This window comes from Hemitrygon akajei, chromosome 8 (genome assembly GCF_048418815.1).
Source record: "Hemitrygon akajei chromosome 8, sHemAka1.3, whole genome shotgun sequence".
Classification (NCBI taxonomy): Eukaryota; Metazoa; Chordata; class Chondrichthyes; order Myliobatiformes; family Dasyatidae; genus Hemitrygon; species Hemitrygon akajei.
In genome coordinates, this window is record NC_133131.1 from 49555524 (window position 1) to 49570546 (window position 15023).

The following is a 15023-nucleotide window of genomic DNA, read 5'->3' on the forward strand; positions in this document are numbered from 1 at the left end:
ATCTGCCCGAGTAGCGTTTTCGAAAATATCCACCTTGAAAAACTTTTTTGAAAAGCTCCAGTTTCAGGAAATGAAAACACCGTTTTAATGTGGACGGAGGGTAAAAACGAAGAGAAAAAGCTTTGGTTACGAATTTATCCGGCGTAGTGTGGATGTAGCCTCAGACTGAGTGAATCTCTTAAGTGTGATTAACTGTTCATCAAGACATAAACTTACCAATAACTAAACCCAACTTTGTGTAATGGCCATTTAATAGTTTGTTAATTTGCCCTCCATAAGTGCTTGCTATTTAATGAGGTGTAGAATGTCTGTAGCCAGTGTGCATAATTAAATATAAAGATCCCAGTGTATATAATTGTTCTTACCTTATTTAATTGCAATGTAGGCTATGATTTTAAAAATGTGCAATTTTTGTATATCTTTTCTCCTATTGTAACATGGATCTATTTGAATTTATGTTTGAAATACTAAAATTTCATCCTTCCTGCACTAGAGTAATGTGTTGAGGGGGCAAAGGAGTAATGATTAAAAGTGACACTTTTTAGCAACAGATCTCTACCTGTTTTCATCATTCCATTCGTGTGACTACTGTGGTTCAGTTAACACTACTTTTACCTTGTGGGACACAATCCCACAATTAAGCATGAGTCTAGACTGGTTCTGCAGTGGGGTCTTGGAATGGAGTGTATTTGCTGGATTTGCACTCTTTTGGGTTAGCTGAAAGTTGGTGCAAGAGGTCAAAGAGCTTTTTTATCCCAACTTCAATTATCATCACTAGAGGAGGTTATTTAACCATTAACGGTTATCTGTATATGAACGTGTATGAAAATTAGATGCCGCATTCTCAAAATTATGAAGTGAAAATTTTCAAAAGTACTGTGGATTATCTAGAATATTTGGAACATTGGCCTGTCAGGTTTCCTGATAAATATAACCATTTTTACTCAGTCCACAGGTGAGGTACTTGTGAGGGTTTTTTGGTTCATCAGTGTCTCTGTATTAATCTTATTTACCTATTTTGCAGGGTCAGGCTTGCTGTCTTGTCCTGAAGGCTCTGCAGTGTTTAGAGGTGAGACAATCTTTCTCAGGCAGCAAGTGGAACGAGCTCATCGCTGAAGTTATTAATCAAGTCAAACAGGTGATTAAATTTCTCCAAAGTTAACTCAAACTAAGATTTACTTGGGGCAGGAACACAGAATTTACTGTAATGGCGAAGATCTTGGTTTATTTATAAATTGACCTGCAACTTTAGACATGTAGCTAAATGGAAGCCCAGAGTTACCATCAAGATGAGCTGCTCTATCCTGAGCTACACAAGACTAACAATTTCCCTTTAAGGTCACACTGGAAATGAACTACTATCAGGAATAAAAGGTCATTGACATGGAAAATTAATTTGCTTCTCTCTCCATAGATACTGCCTGACCTGTCTCCAGGATTTTCTGTTTTTTATCTGCAGAGTTTTCCATTTCATTTATTGTGACGTCTTACGCCTTTGGATTTAATTACTGGGGATAGTATTTTAACATCATAATTAAAATATTTCACTTCTGTCTTTACTTCTCAGTTCAATCTTTGCCTCTCTTAGATGTTAGTTCATGAGATTGAATTCATTATTCTTTTGCTTCATGGACCAGACTCTGTTGTTCATTAGTAATTTAGTTAAGGAAATATGATCTCCTTAACCAATCAGACTTGCCTTGTGCACACAGCTTTAAAATGCCTTGAGCCAAATTATTTAGCTCTTGCTTCCAGCAACTTGTAATTTATATTTAAAACAAACAATAAAATTAAATGGGATGTGATATGCTTCATGTAAAGCATTCTTGTTCATTAACTGGACTGCAGCAAATTCTGGTCCTTCATTTCAGTTCAAGATTATACAGTAACTTATCTAGAGTTAAAGTTAATGCTCTGCTTCTGATTGCTAAGGAGAAAACGGATAACAGTCTCCAAAGTGCAACCTCTTACCCTATATACAACAGAAAAAAAATCAAATAGACTGTCAAATCCATTATCTTAAAAATCCTTTATATTTTTCCTTCTCACGTATTCAACCTAAATTATTCCATCTCCTGAGGAAATGCTCCACAATACAGGACTTCTTGCTTCCCTCCTGGAATACTGCAAAATATTTATCTAACTCTGCTTTGTTCCCAAATATTTATCTGAACTGACTTTTCTATTGTCAAGCAGCCTTTCATTCCCGGTAAGGTGCATTGTTCAAGGTTGTTTATAGCAGCAGAACAAGGCGTACAGGCGGCTAGTAGTTTAAATTACTTGGAACTCTGCCAGTGCTTGCGTTGGTTAATGTGCACACCTACCCAGGCAGCCATCTCATCTACAACTCCTGATTAGTGTGAATCTGCTAGTGTGGTGCACATTCCCATGCTGTTGCGATGCTGCTGCATCACCTAATCTGTTTGAAACAGCAGGATCAAATTAGTGTTGTGTTACGATGCACAAGTGGAAGAAAGGCTGAGGAGAAAACAAAAGTCAAAATGTTTTTTTTTTAAATTCCATTTCCCCTCCCTCTGATTACCTCTTCAGCACTTCTCACTAACCAGAGGCCTCTGCTGGAAGAAGCACCTGTGTAGAGCATGATAAGAGTGTATTGCATCGTCTGCCACAGTCAGATAGTCTACATGCTCTCTACCGAATGTCATGGGCCCAATTGGCCAAGGTCCCTGACAGTAGGCAGGCTCATTGACTTCATTCCGACACTCAGCAGTGTACAACTATGGCTGCTAGCAGCTTGGAGTTACAACTCAAACAGCTGTGTTTGTGTTTATATAATACCTTTTAACATGGTAAAGTATTTGGCAAAACTTCAACCACAGCCCACAGAAAGTTGGGGATAAGTGACATAAAATGTGTCAAATTGATAGAGTCAAAGATAGTAAGTGTGCAAGAACACTAATTGTAGCAAAAATTAGAAGCCTTATACTTGGATGAGAATTTGAAAATCCAGTCAGTGTCTTCAAGGAGTAGAGTAAGGGGCATTAGAGGGGTGGTCTGATGTGCCAAGGTGCCTTGACAGTGTGCAGGGGCCAAGCCTTTATATCAGGGCGGGAAAATGTAATGTTGTTTTCTAGATATATTGCAAATCTTTACATTGTCTTCATTCCTCCTTCAAAGTGTTTGAAGACTGTTACTTCTGTCAAACTGAAGGTAGAGCAGGAAGAAGTGAGAAAATGCTTGGAGCTGGCCCATTTCCTTATCAAGACTGTCACTCAACAGGTAAATTTATTTGTTTCAAACTCTTAACTGAAATATCTTTTATTGTTGTTAGAAAGCTGTTGCATCAGAAATGATTGCATCAACACTTGGTTCCCTATGCTGTGCCCTAATTAGGCTGCGTATGGCTTCGATGGTTTACTGTAAGAACAAAGTTCAAAGTAAATTTATTATCAAAGTACATGTATGTCACCATATACAACACTGAAATTTCTCATGGGCATACTGAATAAATCTAATGACCATAATGGAATCAATGAAAAACCACACATCAAACTGCAAATACAAAAGAGAAGGAAGGAATAAATAAAAAAGCAATAAATATCGAGAGCATGAGATGAAGAGTCCTTGAAAGTGAGGCCATAGGCTGTGGGAACAGTTCAGTGATGGGGCAAGTGAAGTTATTCCATCCGGTTCAACAGCCTGATGGTTGTAGGGTAATAACTTCCTAAACCTGCTGGTGTGAATCTTGAGGCTCCTGTACCACCTTCCTGATGGCAGCAGCAAGAAGAGAGCATGAGTGGTGGGGATCCCTATTGATGGATGCTCCTTTCCTCCGACAACGCTCCGTGTAGATGTGCTCAATAGTGGGGAGGGCTGGGCCATATCCATTAATTTTTGTAGAATTTTCAGTTCAAGAGCATTGGTGTTTCCATACCAGGCTGCGATGCAGCCAGTCAATATACTCTCCATCACACATCTATAGAAGTTAGTCAAAGTTTTAGATGTCATGCCGAATCTTAGCAGACTTCCGAGGAAGTAGAGGTGCTGCCTTTCTTTCTTCATAATTGTACTTCGTGCTGGTCCCAAGACGGGTCATCTGAAATGATAATATCAAGAAATTTAAAGTTGCTGATCCTCTCCACCTCTGATCCCCATTGTGGACCTCTGGTTTCCTCCTCCTGAAGTCAATAGTCAGCTCCTTGGTCTTGCTGACATAGAGAATAAAGAACAATGGCTATGTATTGGAGAGTCCCTTGGGTTAAGGAGAGCCAAGTACTTGATAGTGTGAAAGCTTCTCATTTGCAACTAATACATCAGTAAATAAGTTGGCCTGTCTTTAAAGTTCTTTTCAGTGCAGAATATTTGCAGGTTTTCCTCTTTTAGAGGCACCTTCAGAAATGAGAGTTCAAGGCCTTGAGCATTAATTTGTGCATGTCATTTTGTTATAGTACTGGGAGTGCTACTGACTGAGGTTTAGAAATCTAGGGTCCTAATGCCTCGGGGTACTAAAAGGTTGTGTTTTATATGTAACAGCTTCTCAAACACTTTGCAGGTAGATTGATCAAGGAGCAAACCTGAATGGTATTGATGTATAATGAAAGGATGTATTGAATTGAATTGATGATGCAATGAATGTAGAGATGGACATGTCCTAATTGTCTTTGCTGTATATAAACTTTATTTGTAATATTTTGGAGAGAAAGTTCTTTAAGTCATGAGACAGGAGACTGCCTCCTCACGTGGATATACAGTACTGTGCAAAAGTCATAGGCGCGTGTGCGAATGTGTGTGTGCTGTGGACTCTTATTGTGCACTGAGAATAGGAAGGGCAGGGAGAGGGGAATCCTGGTTGGGGAAAAAGGGAAAGGAGAGGGGAGAGAGTGGAATGCACCGGAGAGACATTCTATAACCTAGTCAAGTCAAGTTTATTGTCATTTAATTATATAAATGTATATAACATATATAACCAAATAATGTATATAGAAACAAGACTGTGTTTCTCCGAACAAGGGTGTACAGCACAACAGTACACAAAGCACACAATCACTTATGAAGTTGAGGATAATCACACATAAATGACAAACTGAAGTGCATTAATCTTAAATATTGTAAGGTATGGAACAGATTAACTAGTGTCACCTCAAATACAGTGTGGCAGGGAGTTCAGAAGCCTGATAGCCTGGGGGAAGAAACTGTATCTCATCCTGACCATTTTTGGTTTTGTGCATTGTAGTCTCCTGCCTGATGGTGGAAAGTCAAAGAGGAAGTCGGATGGATGGGTGGGAGGGATCTTTAATAATTCTTAGGGCCTTGCGTACACAGCGCTCCTGATAATTTTGCCTGATGGATGGTGGGGAGATCCCTATGATCCTTTCAGCTGTTCTCACAGTCCTTTGTAGGGACTTCTGGTCCGACGGTCAACTGATCCCATATCAGGTGGAGATGCAATTTGTCAGGACGCTATCAATGGTGCTCCTGTAAAACGTAGTTAAGATGGAGGGGTGGTGTGGGAATGTCTTACTTGCCTCAATCCACTATGAAGTGGAGGTGCTGCATGCCGCCTAGTTCAGGGAAGTGATATTAAAGGACCAGGTGAGGTCATCTGTGATGTGAACTCCCAGGAACTTTCCTTTGATCAATGAACCAGTTGTTTGGAATCAAATGACCTTGCCTGGAGTCTCGGGGCTAGGTGTGCCTGCACCCATGGCATTCCCTGCCCAGTACTCCTCCTCTACCACCAGTTCTACACACCTCACACAGTGCTCAACCCTTGCCATTCTCAAACCTCTCTCCACTCCACGTAAACTAATACAGTACCGTATTAGTCTTAGGCAACCTAGTTATATATATATGTCTAAGACTTTTGCACAATACTGTAAAATCTCTCCTGTCGTAGATGGGTTGGTGTCATAGTCAATATTTATTCCTCTCTGGGGAGATGATCTAGTCATTTTCACTTGTTGCTTGCATTGCACAAATTGACAGATTCCTAGATTACTAAAGCAATTAGTACATTATTGGTTATAAGCTCCTTTGGGAACTCATTCAACAGTGTATAAATACAGGTCTTCAGTTTGACTCTGTGCCACCATTTCACAATGCGGGCTGATGGTTTGCAGCTTTTTATTTCAACTTAAATTAAACAATGCTATCCTACTGTTCGAATGATAATTTTACTTTTGGAAGTTCTCTAGCATTTGCCTACATGCTTTACCAATAAACACAAATGCAATGCCTATTTCACCTGCTTCAGGTGTGATGAACTGCTGTGAGGTAGATAATGAATGGGTAGATAAAGGCTTGGATTTGTCTCCTCCAGGTCGCTTAGGCTGCTCTAGTAACACATTGAAACATGACACGGTACAGGTCTTTCAGCCTACGATGTTGTGCCGACTTTTTAATCTACTCTAGGATCAATCTATCCCTTCCCTCCTACATTGTCCTCCTTTTTTCTATCATCCATGTGTTTATGTAAGAGTTTCTTAAATGTCCCTAATGTATCTTCCTCTACTACCACTACCCCGGCACCCATCACGCTCTGTATAAAGAACTTGACTCTGACATTACCCTCCCGCCATACTTTTTGCCAATCACCTTAAAATAATGCCCCCTTGTACTAGCCATTTCTGCCCCTATCCACAATAGTCTGAGTGGCTGGTGTCTGCATGCTTCTTGAATTGAATCTCCAGAATATGTGATGGGGAATATTGCATTATAACTTTCACAATGTATTGTGGGTTGAGTGGTTCTGATTTCATGAAAAGTGTAATATAAACCAAAGCTAAGTTTATAGTTATACATATGCAGTTTAAAAAAAACTTAACTTGAGGCAGCACCATGGGCACATAACATCAGAAACACTGCACTTACAAGAGAAACATCAACTAAATATTAATTATACATGTTGTACAAGAATGAACATAATTAGAATTTTTAAAAAATACAGTCCATTCTAGATAAAAATGGTCATGTTTGCCGTACTGAAGTAGTAATTGGGGTTGTACCAGATGGTCCAAGAACTTGATGTTGTGGGACTTCGGATTCATAACCTCCTGCCCAATAGTACCTGTGATAAAATTGCATGGCCCAGAGCAGGGGGAGCTTTAATGATAGATGTTGCCACCTTGGGAGTGTCTTCTGTAGATGTTACCAGTGGTGGGAGGGATGTGCCAGAGATGCATTGGGCAGAGTCCACCACTCCCTGTAGCTTTTTGTGTTCCTGCAGATTCCAGACCATGATGCAGCTTGACAGGATACTTACAATAGTACAACTGTAGAAGTTTTTTTTATTTTAATTAGACACATTTATCATTAATCAACCTGGAGTACTTCCTCTCATGTTCCATTTTGTGTCCGGTTGGTCTTTCGGCTAAATGGTCATTTATGCAAGTGTTTTGTGTTACAGAAGCTCGATGTCTCAGTAACTGAACTGATACCTGTCCTACAGTCACTGGAACAGCTGGAGGATTTTGGCAAAATTTCCCAATTGTACTGGCATGTAATGCAGCTTCTTGGATTCAAGTAAGAATCTCATCTCATTGCCTTTCTGGTTCGTTTCTAAAGTGGACGTTCTCCCGCATATCTCCACTCAATATCAAGCATGCCCATCTGTAACCGACCCTGTTACTGTGGAATTTTCTTGTACAGCAGCACATACATTTAAGTGGATGTGGGAGAGAAATTTAAATTAGAGCCAACAATGATAAGGCTGTGGGGAAAGAGGATGTTGATAATACTTACACTGCAAACATTAAAGCCATTAAATTTAGGCAGAAAAGGGACAATGGGAACTGTACGCATAAAATGGATTAAGTTAATGGAAGAATGCTTAAAATTAAAGTGGGAGGATCTGTTGTTTAAAAAGTAAGTTAAACTCTGGAAGAGAGGAACTGCAATTTGGAACCTGATACAGAAGGGACTATTGGATACGATCAATTAGGTCACTATAGCATTTGCTCTTTTGCATTCATTGCTATGTTTGTTGTTGTATCTTCACACAAGCATGGAATTTCATTGCACCCTGGTGTATGTAACAATGAACCAACTGGATCTGAAATAAAGATTAAGTACTTAGAAGTGATAGAGGGAGATAAAGGAGAGGTGGAGTGGTTGTGTGACAAGGTAGTATAAAAAGGACACGGACATCAGTGAGACTGAAACGGAATCAATGGGGATAGAGATAAGCATAGAAAAATATCAATGCTGCAACCTACAGATCAAGTGATAGTGGAAGAAAGGTGAAGAAGGAACAATACAAGCAAATTGAGATGCTTTTTGTTGTATAGGATTTCCCCAGCCTAACATTATGAAGGCAGAAGTGGTAGGGGATGAAGGTATAGATTTCCAATGGTGTGCTTACATAAGAAGCACAATTCAGTGCATTTGCCTCCGTATTGAACAGTGGAAACTGCATTAGGGTAAATAAGACATAAATTTAGGAAGTCACCCTCGAATGACTAGTGTAATAGATTTGAAGATAAAACGTTTTGAAGGAGCTGGGAATAAATCTAGGATTTTAAAAAAATCAATTGGCGTCAATATTAGAGAAGGTGAATAGCAATGGAAGAACTTAGCGTAGTGTTGAACAGAATGGAAAGAGTGCAAATAATCCTGAACAGGGATCACAGCTTTGAGTCATAAATATATTTGATGTTGATTAAGTTGGAGAGACTTGAAGATACAGATGGAGTTAAGTTTAGAAGACATAGACTTTGTAATCGGAAGAGAAATTTAGGAAACTGAGTAGCAAAACTATGATAAAAGGAAATCAATGCAGAGAAAAAGTGAGGTTACCTGCTTCAAGCACTAAATACGGAGCTGAACACCAATGTACATCCAAACATCACTGAAGGTTTTAGAACTGAGGCTGGTCCTTTGTTTGGTAAAGAAGATAGATAGAATTGATGCATGGGTCTGGTGTCATCAATTGGAATTAGTGTAGACCAGACTGTTGGCATGAATATCTTGCTCCTCCACCAAATTGTTACTTTTTTAACTTCTATGAAATAATTTCTGAGGTTTTTATAGGTAACCTGACCCTCTACCCCTCTCCCCCCCCCCCCCCCCCCCCACCCCCGGCTATCAGGAGAATTTGGCACGGACAATAGTCCTTTTATAATGTTGCTTGTAGCTCTTGGAGGATGGTCTTTGACTGTTGTACTAACTTGTTCTTCATTCCTACTAGCAAACCAAAGAAAGAGAAGGTAAAAACACAGCTGCCAAGCCCAGTAGCAGAAGAGGGAGCTCCAAAGAAAAAGAAAGGATTTCTCCCAGAATCCAAGAAGCGGAAGAACTGGAAGAAAAAGAAAATGCCAACCCAAGAGAGTGAGCAGACAGGGAAAGAAAACCCTGAAGGGAAATTGGACGAAGTTCCAAAGGCCACAGGTGAAAGTGTGGGCAAAAGGAAAAACAAGAAGCGGAAGAGGAAGAAGAATCCAGGTGGGAAAGCGGCGGGCAATTCAGAGACAAACCAGGAACCCACAACTAAAAAACCGAGGAAAGGTTTGAAGAAGACAAGCCATATCAATTAGGTTTGCTAATAGGAAAATCAAAGAAAGCAAGGAGGCAGAGCAGGAGGATAATTGTTGAGAAAATTGTAAACGAAAGGTGAAAGAAGATTGACTCCAGACTTTCTTGGACATCTCCACCACTTGTCTGATTATTTTTAAATCAAAATTTTAAAGTACGTTTTCTTTCTTGGAATTCTATACTTAACTGAACTTGTTCTACCTTTATCATTATAGGCATGTGAGTGCCAAACTGAGTGGATAGGGGATTTGGCTGTGCTTTTGTCTTCCCCTCCAAAAATATTTTGTTCATATTGGACTTTTTAAAATAAAAAGAGTGGTTATTATTTTAATCTGCTCCCTGTTCTAGGTGAGAGTACTAAGGGATAAGAAGCAAAGCATTTCAATGGAGGTAAAGGACAGATATGTCTGAATATGGTGGAATCAGTGATGCCTTGAGTAAGTGACTTCACCTGTTCTTGTGAAACAGCTTTTAGGGACTGTGCTCCCAACCCAACTCTTACACCAGGATCAAGGGGCAGAATTTTCCTTTTGGGTCACTTCAAAAACTAAAGTCTTTCACCTGTCAGATGTTTTGTTTAGGACCCTTCTGTGAAAGAGCTGACGATGGCTTGAAGCTCAGTCTCCAGTTACATCATCTGGACAGTAGCTGAGATTTGAGTGACCTTGCCTCTGGAATATAATTGCCATGTGTTGGACAGTTTTCTGTTAATTCAGAAAATTAACTCCACTCCTAGAGGGAAGTTGCAGTATTGTGGTGGAGAAGGTGTTGAAGTAATGTGACAGAGCTTTGTTTGACCATCAGTCATCAGCTCTGTTTAGTACAACATAGGCATCCACCCAATGTTGAAAATTACCTGGGTGTATCTTGTTCACAGGCTTCAGTGGCCCCATGGTCACGTTGCTTCTGTGTATGCGTATCTTTCTTAGACCTGGACGTCTACAGCTTCATATCCATTAAATGGTTGTGATGCTGTTTTTTCCATTCAGGAAATTGAGTATGCTTTCACCAGCATTCCACACAGCAGAGTTAGCAGGTTCTGCATTAAAACCCTTCGCCTATGGTTCTAGATAAAGTAGGAACCACATTGCTTCAGCAATTTAAGAGGTAAAAGACCTCTACTTCAGATGTTGCAGTGTATTTATGCAGAATTTATCCAAGCAAGCCTTAAATGGGGAGAAGTGTCAAACCACATGCTTGAGAATTTTGCTTTATTCTTTCTGCTCTACATATATTGAACGTAGACTCATTGACCAGTGATGCACTAATTCACTGATTCACAATCCAGTTACAGTTATGTTGGTCTGTAATCCTGGTGCAACCAGAGTTTTAGTATCTAACCCCCAAAGGTTTTAATTAGTCCTGTCCGTATTGGCTGAACATGACTACTCAGCTCTGTGTGCAGCTGCCATTGATTTCTTTTTACAACAAGAAAGCTGAAGAATGTCAAGTTTAATTGTATGCTTAGATCTGATAAAGATCTCAAGGTCTGAAATCTAGACTGCAGCGTTGGTGTGCCGTGATGCATGTCAGTAATGTCGGTTGTACTTTGCGGCATTGAATTTTGAGGAGACGGTTGGCCTTATGAAGCATGTGTGTTCGCATTTCAATAACTCAAAAGGACAATGTCTTTGGGGAGATGGCTGACACTTGTGCCTGGATCTAATGCACATCACTGTCCTCTGAAAGCACTGGGACAATAAAGCATGTAGCTCTTAAAGCTGCTGGTGCTTTCAGAAGGGGCAGATGGATCTGTCAGAAGCTGGTTAGCCATGACCACCTTCCACTGAGCCGTTAATGCTAAGGCTTTTGTAAAACGTTTGGCACAGATGTAGGCCTTTTAGTCCAATAGGTCAAGGAAGTGCTTGTGGCCCTCAGAAGCCTCCTCTCACTTTACATTATCCACCCTATTGGTCTTATCTGCTCTTTTTCATTAGTATCCCCTGGGATTTAATGCCTAATTGATTTTGAATAGTAGACACTGCTCCAGGTCTCAGATCCGTGAATTGGTTGGTAGGGGCTGGAATGGGGTGGATTGATTATTGCACCTGTCTAATAACTAGTGATGTGAAGTTCTTTAAAAACTAAATAGCCTGCCAATGCCCAGTGTTTAAGACCAACTATTATTTGGGTGTTTGTGATTCCAGCAAGCATAAATGTATCCTTAGAATTAAACAACAAATGCAGGAAGCTGTAGATTAGTGGTGTATATGTGCATGAAACTCAAGTTCAGTTATTCATCATGGCTTGAAATGGTTGCCCCTCCATTGAAACTGTTCTGTGCTATTTCATGGATACACATTTCGTCAGCTCTCTTGTTACTGCTGCCATGTAAATGGAGCATCTGTCCTGGTGACAGAGCCTATCCTCATGGCCCAATTATAGCGTACTCAGATGCAACGTTGGGATAATCAAACTACCAGCAACTTAATCATTTCCTGGATGGGTCAGCAATTGCTTCTTGCAAAGAGGTAGATGCCTAGGAACTTCATTTGGATCTATTGAATCACAAAGACTAGGACTTCTGAGTCCTGATGAAGAGTCTCGGCCCAAAACATCGCCTATTTACTCTTTTCCCATAGATGCTGCCTGACCTGCTGAGTTCCTCTGGCATTTTTTGTGTGTTTTTCTCTTTATTGGTCAGCCTCAGAACTTGTTGAATAGTATTGGTGCCATTCAAGCGTGTGGTAGACAATAATTAGAGTCTTCTCCACTTTCCAAAAAGATATATCAAAATAGTCTCAGTGCTGATAGTATTTGTCATCATGATCTCATATACTTTGTCAAAGGGATCTGGGAGTAAGCTCTGCTTATACTTTCCCATTGTCTGGGAGAGTTGGGGAGCTCTGCTTCTATCCTCCCGTTGTCTAGGAGAGTTAGAGGTAGCTCACACCAGTTTAACCCAAGTAAATTTTGATGTGGCTGTGAATTTTCCCTGCTCTAGCCTTGTAGGTTTTTCAGTCCACTGAAGAATTGGGAGAAGTGGGTGGTAACCTGGTGATGTAAAAGTCCACAAGAAAATGTGGACTTACATTGCATTTATTACCTAGAAGCAAAGCAATCCATGGAAAGTGCACAGCAGGTCAGGCAGAGAGACAGGTTCCATCAGAACTGGGAAAAACTTACAGTGGAGAGAACAATGGAAGTGTGGAGACATAAGGATGGGTGGTGTTTGTGAAGGGTAGGGCCCATTAAAAATAGAACTCTGCACATTTGTCTCTGCAAATACTCAGCAGGTCAAGCTGCATTCATTGCTTTAATAAAAGTTATCATTGAAATGTTATCTGACCCCACATTCTGACTAGCCTGCTAAGTATTTCCTGTAGTTTCCCTCTTTAGTTCAAGTTTCCAACGTCTGTAATATTTTGTTATGGTACGACTGGTGAAACAATACATTGGAGCTGTGGCTGTCTAAGGATTGTACAGCTGAGAATACCCATTGTATACTGAAGAGGTGTGGTATGTGCAGGGTTGCAGAAGTCTTCACTGTTGCCTTGAGTCTCCTGGTCATACGGAATGGAGCATGTAATCATTACTAGTCATAACCTGTATATAATTGATCTTTGATTGCAGACGTGCATTTTGGCTGTGATCCATTTCTATTTATGGACAAATGTTCATACTGTCTGTACAGACACTTCTTGGTGCCTTGTCTGGTGTGGTGGTAAATTACCCAGAATTGAAACAAAATAGTGAGGAATTATTAAGATATATCAGCTTTCAGCCAGCGTTATCTGTAATGTTTAGAAACATGAATGATATTTTCATTTGAAGTTGGAGAGTATTTTAATATTCAACGCTGTTAAGTATTGTAAAAATAAACAGCAAACTCTTAGATTCTTAATATCAGTTGAATGCTTGGATATTACACATATGACAACTTACTGTTACATCATTTATCTTGGGTGATATTGTAAGTCATTTGCTGACAGAACCATTAAGCCCATTACAGTGACAAAGTATTATGCCCTTTGCTTTCTGTAATGTCTTGGGCAGGCTCCACAAATACTTCATTTTCTAAAATACTGCAGCACAGTAGGAGACCTTTGGCTCTTGGCGTCCATTCCGTCTCTTTGAAAGTGCTGTACAATGTGGCTGCACTTCTCTACTGTTATCCTCTGGTTACTGACTTCCTTGCTGGGGAAATAATTGCTGTCCAAAACTGTTATTGATATTCAACAGATCTATCAAATCGGCTTTCCTTGCACTCAGAAGGATCTCATGCTTTCTGGTTAGTGTGTTTGATGTAAAAACATCTCAATATCATTCGTGAAGCAGCAAGCGGCAATAGTCTCCCCACTCATTTAAAGAAATTGTAAATTTCTAATCCTCTGGTTATAGCTTCCTCTCAAAATACACACATTACGAGGAAAGGGGATAAAAGTTGCATCTATTTTCAAACCAGCTGCATGGTTAGTTTGCTGTCTTTGAAAATGTAGGGAAAACATACTAGAGGGATGTTTGTCCTTTAAATTATTTTGTGAACATGTCCATCACTTATCTATGTGATTTTGGTAAAAGTACCTGTCAGGTTATAAGATTTTGATGTGGAAAAATTAGTCTGTTACTCAGTAAGTTGTGTTATACTCTTTCCTTGTATATATTGATTCTGTACATTTAAAACAGTGGCAACCTTGAGAAACTAATGACACGACTGAAGATCCCAACTATACCAGGTGGTTTGTATGTGGATTTCTGTCAGGAACATTATTGTCAGCTCCATACAGATGATTGTTTTAAATTCATTGATTGATGAGGTGGCAATGGTTGATTTGCTGGATTTTGGTTGGTCTGTAATCTGGCCAGAAGCTTCTGAGGAAATATGCTTAAAGGTATCATGAACTTTTTGTTACATACAGCAAAAAATAATTGCAATTGGCTTTGAGTTAAATTGGTGGCTTATCATTGCGTCTCCACACAGTATAGTTGAATAATGTGTAAATTCATATTACTGGTTGCTATTCTTAATCCTTATTGAAGTATTGAGCAGAAGCACACTACCACTCATTTTACAGATGATGGTACAAATTCAAAAATCAGTGAAAAAATTAAGTTCACACCCATTAGCCTGCAGTATAATTTGTGCTGTTATGGGAAGAGTTAGTTTGATATTGGGCGAGTTGTAATTAAAGATTATGGTTTTTGAGACAGAATGCTTGCACTGTTAATCCTTTTTGCAGGATCTCCTAACCCAAAGCACTCCTTGCCACCTTCTGCAGTCTTTTGTTTTTACAAAATAAAAGATCGAGTTCTCTAACCATGATTATTTTGATTTTCTCACGGATGCTGCCTGACCTGCTGAGTTCTTCCAGCATTGTGAAAGTATTATTTTGATTTCCTGCCTTTCTGCTCTTCACATGTGCAAGTGTCCAGGGTTATGTATGCAATGTCTCAGACTAATTCTGAGATGTTCTGAAGCTGGAAGCACAAACTTACCGTAGATTTTGCACTACAGAGCGCACCTGATTAAAAGCCGCTGGCTCTAATTTTAGAAATAAAATCAATTTTGTACTTGTACAAGCCGCACCGGATTT

General features: G+C 39.7%; 1 protein-coding gene across 1 annotated transcript in view; it reads left to right on the plus strand.

Moving 5' to 3' along the window:
• Positions 1-13333, plus strand: part of mybbp1a (MYB binding protein (P160) 1a) — a 113170-nt gene extending 99837 nt beyond the window's left edge. The window contains exons 24-27 of the mRNA XM_073053819.1: positions 1025-1138; positions 3139-3240; positions 7367-7482; positions 9146-13333. Coding sequence (XP_072909920.1) covers positions 1025-1138; positions 3139-3240; positions 7367-7482; positions 9146-9491 — 678 coding nt within the window. The 3' untranslated portion in view covers positions 9492-13333. The remainder of the gene's footprint in view (positions 1-1024; positions 1139-3138; positions 3241-7366; positions 7483-9145) is intronic.
• Positions 13334-15023: the final 1690 nt, after the last annotated feature.